Genomic DNA, 15247 nt, shown 5'->3' with positions numbered 1-15247 from the left:
ATCGAAGTCTTTATGCCTCTTAGGTTACAGTTGGAAATTTAGTATTCTGGACTTCTAGGGTGGTCTTCCATTTTTATCCACCCTCTCCCTTTCTCATGAGGAAAGCCACCTGACATTTCTCAAGCTCTCACTAGTTGTGAATACACAAAAATATTTGTTGAATAAATGAATTCCTGAATGTTCCAGATCCCAACTTCTAAATTTAACCATGAAACCCTAGGTTTAATTTAACTTCTCCCTTTCCTTTTTCATATGAAATAGCAAAATCAGAATTTATTTGTGATGTTGATAGATATTATTTAATAATTTTCAACTAAATATATTAAACAGGTGTTGAACTAAGTGATGTAAAGAGATGCCTCGGGTTTGATCTGGGTTTTTCTCTGAAAGCTGGAGTTGAACTCGAAGGAAATTTTAATAAAGATGGTTGTTCAAAGACGGGTAAAGGTAATAGTGGTAAGTATGACCTAAGTCACTACTTAAAAAAAAAAAAGGAGGATTTTTTTTTTGTCAATGAGATTGTCCGTGAGCACTGTGCTCTCACTGTAAACTCTCCTTATTGTCTATACTCTTTGTTTAAAAAAAGTTAAAGTGCTTCAAAATTATTTTATCTTTACAGTAGTTTCCAAACCATTATAAACACAAGCAACCCAAGGACATGTATTCATTGCATTGTGCAGGTCACACAACACGCAGCTCTGGGAAAGGCCTTTCCTCGGTGGTCATTGTAGATATACATATTTATCATGACAATGGTAGATGGCCAATGATAGAAAAATGTCTCTAGGAAAGATCTCCTTTCTTCCCCCTTATTTTAACAAAGCTTCAAATGGGCTAGTGGCAGGACCTTGTGTGACCTTTAAGGAAGGAGAAGACCAAAACCATTCCCCTAACTCAGCCTTCCCCCTGACTCAAAACCACCAATCCACCTTCATCCAATAAGTCAAAAGGTACAAACTTCCAGTTATGAGGTAAATAAATCCTGGGGATACAATGTACAACATGATGACTTGAGTTAATAGTATCATGTGATATGTTTGAAAGTCGCTAAGCATGTAGATACTAAAAGTTTTCATTCCACAAAAATATAAATTTTTTGTAAACTCTATGAGGTGATGAATGTTAACTAATCTTATTGTGATAATCATTTTGCAATATATATATATATAATAATAATGTGTCTAGTCATTATGCTGTATACCTTAAACTTTTACAGTGTGTCAGTAGAGTTCAATAAAACTGAGGGGCAGGGGCGCCTGGGTGGCTCAGTGGGTTAACCCGCTGCCTTCGGCTCAGGTCATGATCTCAGGGTCCTGGGATCGAGTCCCGCATCGGGCTCTCTGCTCGGCAGGGAGCCTGCTTCCCTCTCTCTCTCTCTCTCTGGCTACCTCTCCGTCTACTTGTGATTTCTCTCTGTCAAATTAATAAATAAATTCTTAAAAAAAAAAAAAAAAAAAAAAAAACTGAGGGGCAATCTCAATCCATCCTTAACACTCAATCAGTGCATAACATTTTAAAAATATAAATATCGGGGCACCTGGGTGGTTCAGTGGATTAAAGCCTCTGCCTTCAGCTCAGGTCATGATCCCAGGGTTCTAGGATCGAGCCCCACATTGGGCTCTCTGCTCAGTGGCGAGCCTGCTTCCCCCCTCTCACTCTGACTGCCTCTCTGCCTACTTGTGATCTCTCTCTGTCAAATAAATAAATAAAATCTTTAAAAAATAAATAAATGAATGAATGAATAATAAAAATATAAATATCTTTGGTATAAATGTTGCTTGAATTGTTAATATTTAGCATATTTACAAGCATGTGGTAGTGCTGGAGTTCTCAATCTTTAATCTAATTTGAGAGCATTTTCAGACATACAAAGGGTTGAGGCTCACCTTTAAAGAATCAGATGATAGTGGGGAGGCAGAGAGAAGAAAGCCTGATACTTTAAAACATACCAGCCTCTAACATGTGGCCATTATTGGAAACCACTGATGAAATGCAAAGAAATCTGAACTTGCCATCAAATGTCCTAATTTCAATATTTGGCCCTTAAGCTAGTCTTAAGCTAGTCACTCCACCTGTCTGATCTGTTTTCTCACTTATAAAAATGAGGAAGTATAACTAAAAATCTTTAAATTCCTTTCCAGTTTGAAAAATTTACAGTCCTGTAAGGTTCACAAATTTTGTTAAAAGTGGTTTAGTCTGGAGAGAGAGACTGAAGGAGAGAGATAGTTAGGAATGTGAGGTAGAAAGAAATTTTTCTTTCCACCTGATTCTTTTTTACACTCTTTGATTTTTCATAATTTTAAAGTAGTTTAAAACAAACTTATATAAAATCTAATTAGGAAGGTAAGTCTGAAACCAAAAATGTATAGTGTAGCCCAAAGTCATGTGTACTTCCTATGTGTGTTTGTACATAAGTGATGACCTCGGAAACATCAATGTATCTCAACTGTCATATTGTTTTTATTTTTTTAAAGACAATTGAAGCCTCATAAAAATTGCTAGAGATTTGGGGTAAAAAAATTACATAAATAAAATTCAATAAATATACTAGACAATACTTTATGAAAGGGTTCTGTAAATGTTAATCAAATGTCGCAGGACTATAAATGCTTCATTTATATCCTCTTTTTCTTCTCAGTAAACATGAGCCGTGATGGCATCATCGATAAAGTTATTTCACTCATAAGAGGAGGAACCCCAAAATACGCATATGAACTGAAAGAGAAGCTTCTCAAAGGAGCCAAGACGGTTGATGTAACTGACTTTGTAAATTGGGCCACTTCCTTAAGTGATGCTCCAGTGCTCGTAAACCAAAAAGTAAGGCATGTTTATTGTCAAATAGAAGACTTTTACATATTCTTATTAAACGTAACTGTGGGTTCAGATGAACAGTTAACTTCATCTGAAAGAGATGTGCGCATTCCAACACACTCCTATCTCTTCCCCAGAAAAAAGCAGGACAGAGAGGAGAGGTGTGTGACTCCAGGCATCACACCAACCCAGGCTGAGTTTGGGTCTCTACCTTCTAAATATGTAAACTTCTCTGACCTCTGCAACACTAAACCCTCCAGGGCTTTATGTTTGTTTTGAGGATTTAGTGGCATTGCTTGCATAGATCCCCTAGCACAGACTGGCACAAAATAGGTGTTCAAGAATTATTAGTTCCCATCCATCTGCCCCTGGTTATCCCTTGCTTTTAGGGGACTTCATTGCAGCACTTCCAACACAAGAGAATCATGAAGGGCCTTCACGAAAGGGAAGTTCATAAGGTCTCAGAAAATAAGACCAATGGTGAGAAGTTCTTAGGATCCAGAATTTCTTTCTTTTTTGTATCTTGATTACAGCCTTCTGATTATAAACCCACTAGTCCTTATTTCTTGGGGAACCAAATTGCATTGTAATTGTAAAAATATAAATGCTAGTCTCATTTAGCCCCCTCACTCTCTCTCCAAACTTACTAAAAAAGGTATGTGTTTTCTTTTATCCCTTATTGGTTTCCTTGCTTCCTCTTGTAGCTTTCAATTTTCCCTGTAGGTTTCATCGTTTTCTCTAAGGTCAGATTTATCTTTGATGATCCTCGACTTTAGTTTGATTAACTTTAGTTACAGTCATGTTGGCATTTTGATAGGAATAGTTACTGGAAATTTTTGTTCCTTCATCCCATTTTACTGTCTTTAAAGAGTGAATGAAGCTACCAAAATTATTACATTTATGTAGAGGGAGAATTCAGAACTGGAAAATTATAATCTACTTTTCGCTTAAGGCGTAGAAATCTAGCCATTCATAGATGTGCTAACATATCAATGAAACTTCAAATACTTTGCCCCAAAAGGAGGACAAACAGGGAGAAAAAGTTGGCCAAAATAGCATGTCTATATATAAAGTTAAAGTCAGAAGGGACCCTTTTATTTTATTATGTTTAAGTCGCATTTAAATTCGTTATTTTGAACTCAGGAAAAATAAATCTATGTCAGAAAATCTTAAATGGAAAAAAAAGAATTCATTTAGAAAGATGTTTATATCCACATACACACTTAAACTGCCTTGTCTTCTCAACCCTACAAAGGAAGTTCAGCTGTCCTTGTAGGGATGCAAGATAGTTCTCTGAGAAGGCCTTAATCATCATCTGTCATAGTCTAGAGCCAATTTTTTAAAAATCTCAAGTAAATAAAACATCTGCTGAAGATTCACTACTAGATTTGCTACAACTATTCAAAGACCTTCATCAACTCTGTTTGGACAGTCCCACTGGCTGGATGCAAAATATAGTCTATCTTATTCTGAAGGCAAATATTGATCTCCAGATTTTTAGATTAGTGAGCATTCCATCTAAACTACTTGTTTAAGTTTCTTTCTTCATATACTAGAAGCCTGAACTTTTTATATGAATGTTCTACATAAGAAAATGATAGCTATAGTAAGTCACCGAGAAACTACTTTTAAACATGTATCTTCTTATAGATGAAGTGCAGAAAATAGTAAAATGCTATGTGTTTAATTGACATTGTATGGCTTTTAAATTCCTAAAGAGATATGATATATAATCTGGTTTGACCTTAAAACAGATTGCAAGTTATTTTGATTTTATAAATCTAGAAGAAATGTTTTTCTGGGTTAGAAGCTATTTCAAGGGGTAATTAAACAATCTGTAATCACTAATTAATTCTTTGTTACACTGAAGCATTCTCTTGTCTATGAATGACATGTTCAAACACCAGGGATGATCTTAATTTTAATATAGTTGACCCTTCTATTTAATTATTTAAAGAATTGGTGAAACCTCTCCCCACCTACCCTAAACTCTTACCTGGTTTGTGTTTGATCCTCTGAGCCAATTAAATCAATTATCTAGGTATTTATGTTACAAATAGCTTATCTTGAAGAAAACAGTAGGAAGTTATATTACTCTAAAGAATTTTATGAAGGTTTTCTAAGTAAAACAGTTATATACAACATAACACAACATAACATAATATACCATAATATATTTTTCCATGCTAAAGTAACTATGAAAAAACTAAAATAAAAAAATAAAGTAATTAAGGCCATGCTCTACTAAGTAGTACCTGTCACTTTGATTTTTGCTTCACTCATATGCTTCAGCAGACGCTAAACCGCTTCTTTGAGGAATGTGTTAACCCAGCCCAAGAACTTTTCCTCCGCCCTTCTTCATGTAGCGATAGGGCCTTGTCTTCAGTATTAACTTTTGTCAGAACTTCAACTTTCTTGGAAGTATATAAATTCAGTTTCCAGCTTCCCTGAATGTTAACACAGTATTTCTTTTAGCTCAATGAATAGCTGAACTTGGTTTCTTCTTCCTCTTCTCCTTCTCCTTTTTTTTAAAGATTTTATTTATTTGAGAGACAGGGATCACAAGTAGGCAGAGCAGCAGGCAGAGAGAGAGAGGGAAGCAGGCTCCCTGCTGAGCAGAGAGCCCAATGTGGGGCTTGACCCCAGAACCCTGGGATCATGACCTGATCTGAAGGCAGAGGCTTTAACCCACTGAGCCAACCAGGTGCCTCTGAACTGGGTTTCTTCTTAAGCTCACTGCTACAAACTAGTTATAAAAATGTCATCTGAAGAAATTACATTAATTAATGATGGCCAGAGAGATCTAAAGTGTATTATTTCCTCTAGAGCAAAGCAGCAGAGATCAGTACAGCTAGTGAATAGCAGGTTGGCTTCCTGTAAAACCCTGTCTTGGCATTATAAAAACCAAAGTTACATAACCCACTACTTTATTTACTAAAGGGATGTTACATAATACTACCGTCTCCTTTATGAGAACTCATGGGAGACACTATTCTTTAGTCTCAGTGTTAAGGATCATTTTGTTTCTCTTGGGAATCGTGTAAATACTTCTTATATACATGTGACTATTACATTCAGTTGTCTTACTCAATGCCCTAGAAAATTACCCAAATTTATGACCCAGCTCATGCCAATGGGTGGGTCCTCCTGGCATGAATTTTGTGTTGCTTTTGCCCTCATCTTGCCTTTTCCATCGTCCATTCTCCCTTTCTCATTTCCCTCAACCAAATTTACCCTTCAAATACACTCACATGTCAAGCTACATTAAGCTCTTTCTGGGGCAACTTGAAGCATAATGAACTATTTACCTGCCACTTTTGTTATATTGTGCAACTCTTAGCAGTGATCCACTGATGTCTTTAAAGAGCTGTAGTACAAGTGCTCTGAGCTGTCGCCATTACAGTTACAAAGATGTAGCGAAAATCATTCCGAACTCTCTTGTATAGGGATGAAAATAACACTCCTCTATCAACAAACTACATTTGGCACAAAGTTTAATTAGTTTGGAAGCCTGTGAGAAAATTCAATGTACTTCACATTAAATTATATTTCCATTAATTTGTATGTTGGCAAGTTTTGTGACAGATTACCTCCACTGAAAGTATCTACAAATGGTAGACAGAGTTAACTAGGATAGGAGAAAAATTAGAACTGTTTTCTTAATTAGTAGAGAGCTAAAGTTCATCAGAAAAATATGTGGCTCTTTAGGAACACTTCCCAAAGTCCATTTTTTTGTTGTTGTTGTTAAGATTTTGTTTATTTATTTGACAGAGATCACAAATAGGCAGAGAGGCAGGCAGAGAGAGAGAGGGGGAGGCAGGCTCCCCGCTGAGCAGAGAGCCTGATGTGGGGCTCAATCCCAGGACCCTAAGATCATGACCTGAGCTGAAGGCAGAGGCTTAACCCACTGAGCCACCCAGGAGGCCCCCAAAGTACATTTTAATTGTTCCTTGTCTTCTTGTGGGACTTTTGCCTGCAGGGTTTGAGACTCCTCTCAGACAGTGATCACTGCATGACCTTCGTCTTTATCTCTTGGAACACTGCTCATGCATTTCATCCACATGTAGTTTCTCCATGACCCTCTATTCCTGTATCTTAGATTATCTGGCCTTGACTTTCCTTTGAAGGGTAAAACAAGATGAATTTCTTTTCCTAAAAACCAAAATAACTCTGCCACATGCTTATGTTGTTCATGCCAATGTGGCCACGTCGGTAAGAGGCTACTTTCTTCCCAATAAATAGAACATTGTTGAAGTCTAAGTCCCATATACTAACTCATAAAACAGAGTGTGCTGGTGAACATTTATGTGGACTGTGGAGGTTCTTGGTATATTTTGGATACAAACCTATTCCCACTTTAAAGTATAATAAATGTTTTCTTTCACTTGAGGATTTTGACACTTTATGATACATTTTTATAGCAGACATTCTCTTGTGTACTTTTTATTTTGAAATAATTTTAGATTTACTGTAAAATTGCATAAATACTACAAACAGTAAAACTACAAAAATAGCACAGAGTTCACATACACCCTATAAACCAGAAGCCCTGAACATTAACAATTTACATAACCATCATACAATTGATCAAATCAGAAAAGTAACACTGTCTAACCTTATTTAAATTTCACCAGTTTTTTCCCCTAATATCCTTTTTCTTTTGATAAGATCCAATCAAAATCCTACATTGTAATCAGTTGTCATGTACCCTTAGTTCCCTCCATCCTGGGACATTTTCTCAGACTTTTCTTATCTTTCATGACCTTGACATTTTTTTGACTTGACATGTTTTGATGAGTTTTGGTCACCTGTTATGTCAAAGTTCTCTCAATTTAGGCTTAGAGAAGATTAAGGTTATGCATTTTGGTGAGAATACCACAGAAGTGATTCTGTGTCCTTCTCAGTACATCATGTCAGGAATTATAGTGTAGATTTTGTGTATTTCTTTCCACTATAGTTAATGTTGTTGTGTCCTATTTAAATCTTTCTTTACTTCAAGGTCTTGAAGATACTCTTCTATATACTATCTTCCAGAAGCCTTATTGCTTTGTTTTTACTTTTGTTTCTACAGTCAATCTAGTTTTTTGTGTGTATGTGTGTGTGTGTGTGTGAGTGATACAAGTTTCAAGGTCATCTTTTAAAAAATCTATTATGAATATCTCATTGTCCTAGAAAAAATTTGTGTTATTGATCTTATCTGTTTCAATCAGATATCAGTCTACTTTCAAAGTACTATGGCTTTTTTACTGAGATGATTCAAAGATTTGGGACCCCTGGCTGGCTCAGTCAGTAGAGCATGCACATTTGATCTCAGAGTTGTGGGTTTGAACCCCATGTTGGGTGGAGAGATGATTTAAAAATAAAATCTTAAGAAAAAAAGATGATTTTAAGATGTACTCTATTTTTTGTTTTTTGGGTTTTGGGTTTTGGTGTGGGTTTTGTTTTGTTTTGTTTTAGCAATTTTACTCTGATATGCCTAGGTGTGAAAAGAAAAATTGTCACCTTGCTTCTCATTCCTGGGGTACCTTGTTGTCTTTCACAGGCTTGTTTCATTCTCAGCCATTAGCTCTTCAAATACTGCTTTGTTTTTTTTAAGATTTTATTTATTTATTTGACAGAGAGAGATCACAAGTAGGCAGAGGCTCCCTGCTGAGCAGAGAGCCCGATGCGGGACTCAGTCCCAGGACCCTGAGATCATGACCTGAGCCGAAGGCAGCGACTTAACCCACTGAGCCACTCAGGCGCCCCAAATATTGCTTCTTAAATAGTTTCTCCTTCGGGGACTCAAACTATGTGGGTCTTTCACTTTCTCACTCTTGTCTTTTATGTTTCCTCTTTCTGTATTTCCTTGTCTTTTATCTCCTTATGCTTTGCTGTCAATATTTTCTTCTGAGCTATATTCCTTAAATATAAGTTCCTTAACTTTGCTTCGTTTGTATCACCGTTGCTATGTAACCAGTCCACTAACTGGAATATTATAATATCAACTTATAATAGTTTTGTTTTTTTTCAAATCCTCTATTTTAAAAAATAATTTCCAGTTTCCTGCTAAAATTGTTGATCTCTTCTTTTATTCCCCCTGCTCATGTAAAAGTCTGGTCACTTAACCATGGCAACCTCTCAGCTCTGCTTCTAGCTTCTGGTATTCCTACTGGTTCTATTTCATGTTGCCTTGTTCCCTTGTGTACCTATTTATTTTTATTAGGGGTTGGATACTATACTTTAAAAGTTGTTCTATGAATAGCTTGAGGCCTGAGATGATTTTATTTGTTTCTGGGGTTACAGTGTTTCAAGATTATTGTGTTGTGTTTTTGTTTTTTTTTAAATTTTTATTTTTGAAGTAGACTCCACACTCAGCATGGAGCCCAATGAGGGGCTTGAACTCACAACCCTGAGATCAAGACCTGAGCCGAGTTCGAGAGTCAGATGCTTAACCAAATAAGCAACCCAGGTGCCCTCAAGTTTATTCTAATGCAAACTAGACTAAAGTATTTTCCAGAGCTACCCACTTCCAATTCCTTCTTACTTCTAGGGCTGTAGTCCTTTGGGTCTCAACAAAGCATGTCTTGTTTTCCTTTGCTGTTCCTGAATACCAACCTTCTTTCCTCAGCCCAGTAATTTGTGCTACTTTACCTCAGCCCCCCTACTGCCTATTCCCAAATTAGGAAATGTGTCAAGGGGACTGTGGCCCCAAAACACTAGGCTCACCTCACTGCATTTCCACCTCCTCCCAGATCTTATTCCAATAAGTAGTCTCATTAGTTCTCCAGGGCGATCAAGCAGATTTATACTTTTGGTTTATTTGTTCATCTTTTGTCATTGTCCTCAGAGGAAAAAAAAAAATCAGTTGACGTTTAATCCATCATTACTCCTATACAGGAATTTCTGGTATTTTTTTTTTTAATCTCTTCTTTCTTGAGTCTTTGGATTCCAATTTCTTTTAAGTTTTGTGGCCTTCTGGAGCACCCAGGTGGCTCAGTGGGTTAGAGCCTCTGCCTTCGTTCAGCTCAGGTCATGATCTCAGGGTCCTGGGATCGAGCTCCACATCAGGCTCTCTCCTCAGTGGGAGCCTGCTTCCCACCACTCCCCACTCTCTCTGCCTGCATCTCTGCCTACTTGTGATCTCTCTGTCAAATAAATTAAAAAAAAAATGTTTGTGGCCTTCTGTTTCAAAGTGTTAGACCATGCAAGGGCCTCAATTCCCAATGATTTACTTACTCAAATAGCTCTTTAGAGTCATGCAATTGAATTTGCCTACGTAGACATATGATACACACTTCCAATATATGTTATGGTCTCCCCCATAGAACTTCTGTATGACTGGAATATTCTTCTTTCTGGCCCAGAACCCTCAAACTCTCAAATCTCAGCTTAAGGGTCATTTTCTTGGAGAAGCCTTTCCAAGCTTCCCTGCATCAGTGGTAACAATTGTGTATCTAACTCCAGGAATTTAAGTGTGCAGAATAAATCATTTTACTTCATTTTCTTTAAGTCTAATTAAATTTGACATTGAAATAGTCTCCCTGCAAAAATTTCTCAGTGAGTTCAGGCTTTTGGGTTGGGGGCGGGGTTGGGGCAGTAAAGAATTTGTCTTTAGGAGCTTTCTGTTCTTGGTCTTACACTGAAACCCTCCATGTCAGCAAGAGATAGCGAGCCCTTGACTACCTAGTAGAAGAGAAGAGGAGCAGAAAAGACAGCAAAAACAATTCACAAATAGCATCAATACATGATCTTGTGAAACATTTAAATCTATGGTTGTGCATTTTTAAAACACATGTACCCATCCCATATAGCACCTACCATAGCTTCCATTTTAAGTTTATCGGTATGATCAGTTTAATATCCGTCTTCTCATTTCCACAGTGTGATCCCCATGATCATAGAAATCATGCCTAGTTTTGGTCACTACTATAGTCTTTTTTTTTTTTTTTTTAAGATTCATTTATTTATTTTCGAGAAAGAGGGATGGGGGAGGGGCAGAAGGAGAGAGAGAATCTCAAACTGACTTCCCATTGAGCACAGAGCCCTCCCGGAGCCAAAACCAAGAGTCAGAGGCTCAACCACCTGAGCCAACCAGGTGCTGCAGTCTGTATGATTATTTTACTGTCAGTCTTCTTACCTCCATGATGCGATCTCCATGATCACAGAGATTATGCCTAGCTTTGGTCACTACTATGACTAACATGATATCTGCCAATACCAATCATTAAATAAGCCTCTGTTGAATTAACAAATTGATAAAAAAAAAAAAAACTAATTCAGTGAATGGGATTGCACAAGCCCCATCAGTAGAAAAAACCCTAAAATTAAATGGTTTGCTATCTTGTAGCTATCTCCTATACATAATCTGGTTCCAGTACACATAAAAGATGCACATCTAAAGAAACAAAATTTGGAACGTGCCATTGATGATTATATCAAGGAATTCAATGTGGCAAAATGTGACCCGTGCAAAAATGGAGGTACGGTGATTCTGCTGGATGGACAATGTCTGTGTTCCTGCCCCATCACATTTTCGGGGATTGCCTGTGAAATCAGTAAACGAGTAACTTAAGGTAAGAACAACTTATGAAATATTATTAGAAACAAAACTGCTTTTTGAGGGTATTTAATTTGAAAATTAGCCTTGAGTTAATTTGTGAAAACATTCTAGATTATCCAGGTAAACAGAATATAAAAACTGAGTGAATAATGAAAATGGACAAATCAGACTTTATATGTCACTGAGCATGCAATTTTATATCTTCTACCTCTGCATTTAAACAGAACTATGAATAAAAATTTTTTAATTGTAATGATTGACCCCTGAACAATGTGAGTTTGAACCGCATGGTTCGAAATCTACTTCGATGTGGATTTTTTACACTACAATATTGTAAATGTAGTTTCTCTTCCTTAGGATTTTTTTAATAACATTTTCTTTTCTCTAGCTTACTTTTTTATAAGAATTACTATATAACACATATACCATTCAAAATGTGTTAATCAACTATATTATCAGTAAGGCTTCTAGGCAAGAGGAGGCTATTGGGGGAGGCTAATTTGGGGGAAATAGCAAGTTCTACACAGATTTTCAACTCTACAGGGGTCAGTGCTCCTCACCCCCACATTATTCAAGGGTCAACAGTAATTTTTTTTAAGCAAGTAAGCAAAATTCCTAATCTCTCTAAATTTTTTTATATTTTCCAGAGAATGTTTTCTTCACGTATTCTTATAAATACCCTTGAATAAGACCTATGTCTTTTGGGTTCACTTTTTCAGATTACAGGAAACAGGGATAATCCAGCTGTCACCACAATTTTGGTGGCTGTTTATGAAGATCTATCATTTATCATTGTTAAAGATACAAAAGTCTCTCAAGATGTCCAGAAACTATTATAGCAACCTAATTACCTTATTGTTTTTTTTTTTAAGGTTTTATTTATTTATTTGACAGAGAGAGAGAGAGACCACAAGCAGGCAGAGAGGGAGGCAGAGAGAGAGGGGGATGCAGATTCCCCGCTGGGCAGAGAGTCTGACATGGGGCTCGATCCCAGGAACCTGAGATCATGACCCGAGCCGAAGGCAATGGCTTAACCCACTGAGCCACCCAGGCACCCCCCTTATTGTTAATATTGTAATGACACTAACACTATTGTGACTCAGTTTATCACTTCCTTTATCCCCTCTGCTTCTACCACTTGTATCCTTTCTCAGTGCCTCCTGCATTCACAATTCCCTAAGACTAAAGGGGATGTCATGGTGTACCGCCCAGATCTCCCTTCAGGATCAAGTACCCATCCCTCCACCTCCTAGGAGTGCCACCTGCTGATATTTCACACACCATTTCAGTTCTCAACGGAAATCACCCTGCGACAAAGAACCAGCCACACCCAAGGTTGTGCTCCCAGCCTGAGGGAGGCTCATTATCTGCTAACTGGTCAGTGTGGTCGGCATTTGATGGGCCAGCCCTCTTGCCTCAATGAAGACAACTCAGAAGTGCCATCCAGTTTCAGAGCTCCCCATGTGATTTGCTGAACCCTCTGTTGCAAGAGCATCACAATTATATTTCCCCTTATTCCTAATTTTGCTTTCCACATTCCTCATATATTTTTTCCCCCAAGAACCCACACTAATAAATATGCTGCATACAAACTCAGATTCTCAGAGTCTATTTCCAAGGGAATACTATCTGCTACAGAATCTGATTGGATCAATTGAGCATTACTCCATTATCTAATACATAGTGTTTCTAAAGCAGAATGAGTTTCTAATGATAGCATAAACTCCTGGACTTCCTTATGTCTGTTCTATATATAGTGGACATTTGCCAAGATGCTAATTTTTATTCTAAATGGATATGGCCACAGTAGCAGGGCCAATTACCTAAAACGTGATTTTTATGTGTTTGCTTCAATTAAAAACAAAAACTAGACAGAAGATGCCTGGGACCCATGGACTCACAGTAAGATAACACATATAAAAGACTAATGAAGGACTTGAATTTGGAGAAAGCATTCAAAACTATTTGGTATTATTATCATTGATGCTTATTTCTACATCTTTTTTATATGCAAGCAAATAAGAAAAAAACACATATATTTAGAGAGAGAGACTTAGAGAGATAGAGATATCCTTCCTTTCCCATTTTTGTTCTTTACCCAATGGTAGTAAATTATATATGTTGATCCATGTCTGGCTTCTATCACTTACAATAAATCGTAAGAATCTTTCTTCATCATTTGTTTATTATTATCTATTTCATTTATTTTAAAAAAAACAAAAACTAAACAAGAAATATAAAATAAAACAAAAAATAAATAACAAAATAATAAAAAATAAAACAAAAATGGTTCACGCATTTCTCCCACTCCATCCTCACCTCTCACAACCATCAATATATTCTCTGGATCTATATGAGTTTTGTGTTTTATTTGTTTTCTGGCCTTTGAGATTCCACATATAAGAGAGATCATATAGTATTTCTCTTTCTCTGTATGATTTATTTCATTTACCACGATGACCTCAAGGTCCATATATGTCATTCATTTTTGTGGCTGAATATTTCATTATGTATATACACCACAGTTTCTTTATCCATTTATCCATTGATGGACCCTTAGGTGTCTTCCATGTCTTGGCTATTGTAAAAAATGTTGCAGTAATTATAGGATAGGGGTGTATATATCTTTTTGAGCTAGTGTTTTCATTTTCTTCAGTTAAATACCCAGGAGTGGAATTGGAGGATCATACAGTAATTCTATTTTTTATTTTTTTAGGAACCTCCAAAATGTTTTCCATAGCAACTGCACCAATTTATATTCCCACCAGTAGTGCACATGGGTTCACTAGCATTTGTTATTTCTTGGTTTTTTGATACTGGCCATTCTAACAGGTCTGACATGATGATAGCTCATTGTGGTTGTGATCTGCATTTCTCTGATAATTAGTGATGTTGAGCATCTTTCATGTACCTACTGGCCGTCTGTATGCCTTTTTTGGAGAAATGTCTATTCAGATCTTCCGCCCCTTCTTTAATCAAAAAATTTTTTTTTGCTATTAAGTTGTATGATTTCTTCATATATTTTGCATATTAGCTGCTTATCAGATATATGGATTGAAAATATTTGTCCCATTCGGTGGGTTCCTTTTCATTTTGTTGATGATTTCCTTTGCTGTCCAGAATATTTCAAATTTAATTTAGTACCACTTGTTTAGTTTTGCTTTTTTTCCCTTTTGTTTCTGGTGTCATTTCAGAAAATCATTGCTAAGACCTGGGTCAAGGAGTTTACTATCTATGTTTTCTTCTAAGAGCTTTATGGTATCAAATCTTACATTCAAGACCTTAATCTATTTTTAATTAATCCTAGCCTACTGTATTATTTTCTTACTTTTATCTTTTTAAGGATATTAAACACATTCATTTAGGAGTCTCTCTTAAATTTTCCAGAATATGTAGTTTTGCACTGCAATTGTTTTGTCTATTAAGTCTACAAACTCATTCTCATGGCATTTTTTTTCTGTGTACTTAGTAATTTCTTATTACAGGTTTAATCCTCAGTGAAAATTGCTCTGGTGAGAATCCTATTACTCTGAGTATTCTTAGGATTAATTTGTTTATTGTGAGGCCCTGTTGTTTTCATTCATTTTGCACCAGTTTTTTGTGTAAATTTCTTGTTTCAGTTTCCACATTTTGTATTTCATGGATAAAGAAGATCAAGTTCCCTCCACCAATATACATAGTAGTTTTAAGGATGCTAGTATCTTCTGGCTGACTTTTCACACCTGACTCAGGATGGTCCACCAGCTCCTTGATGAACTCTTTCTTGCAGAATCTTTCTCTCAAGAAATATCTTCCAGACACCCCATTTTCTGCAAAATGTTCAGTTCCAGTGTCCCATTTATTTTTTATTAATTATTTTTATTAACATATAATGTATTATTTTCCCCAGGGGTA

General features: G+C 36.5%; 1 protein-coding gene across 1 annotated transcript in view; it reads left to right on the top strand.

Moving 5' to 3' along the window:
• Positions 1–12945, top strand: part of C9 (complement C9) — a 46638-nt gene extending 33693 nt beyond the window's left edge. Inside the window, exons 8-11 of the mRNA XM_004737970.3 lie at positions 331–456; positions 2639–2817; positions 11141–11366; positions 12508–12945. Of these exons, the coding sequence (XP_004738027.1) occupies positions 331–456; positions 2639–2817; positions 11141–11365 (530 nt within the window). The 3' untranslated portion in view covers position 11366; positions 12508–12945. The remainder of the gene's footprint in view (positions 1–330; positions 457–2638; positions 2818–11140; positions 11367–12507) is intronic.
• The last annotated feature ends 2302 nt before the right edge of the window (positions 12946–15247 follow it).

Source organism: Mustela putorius, unplaced genomic scaffold (assembly GCF_011764305.1).
Source record: "Mustela putorius furo isolate JIRA1106 unplaced genomic scaffold, ASM1176430v1.1 tig00000407_pilon_pilon_pilon, whole genome shotgun sequence".
NCBI classification, from domain to species: domain Eukaryota; kingdom Metazoa; phylum Chordata; class Mammalia; order Carnivora; family Mustelidae; genus Mustela; species Mustela putorius.
The sequence above is the reverse complement of the archived record's forward strand: the minus strand, read 5'-3'. Positions and strand labels throughout refer to the sequence as shown.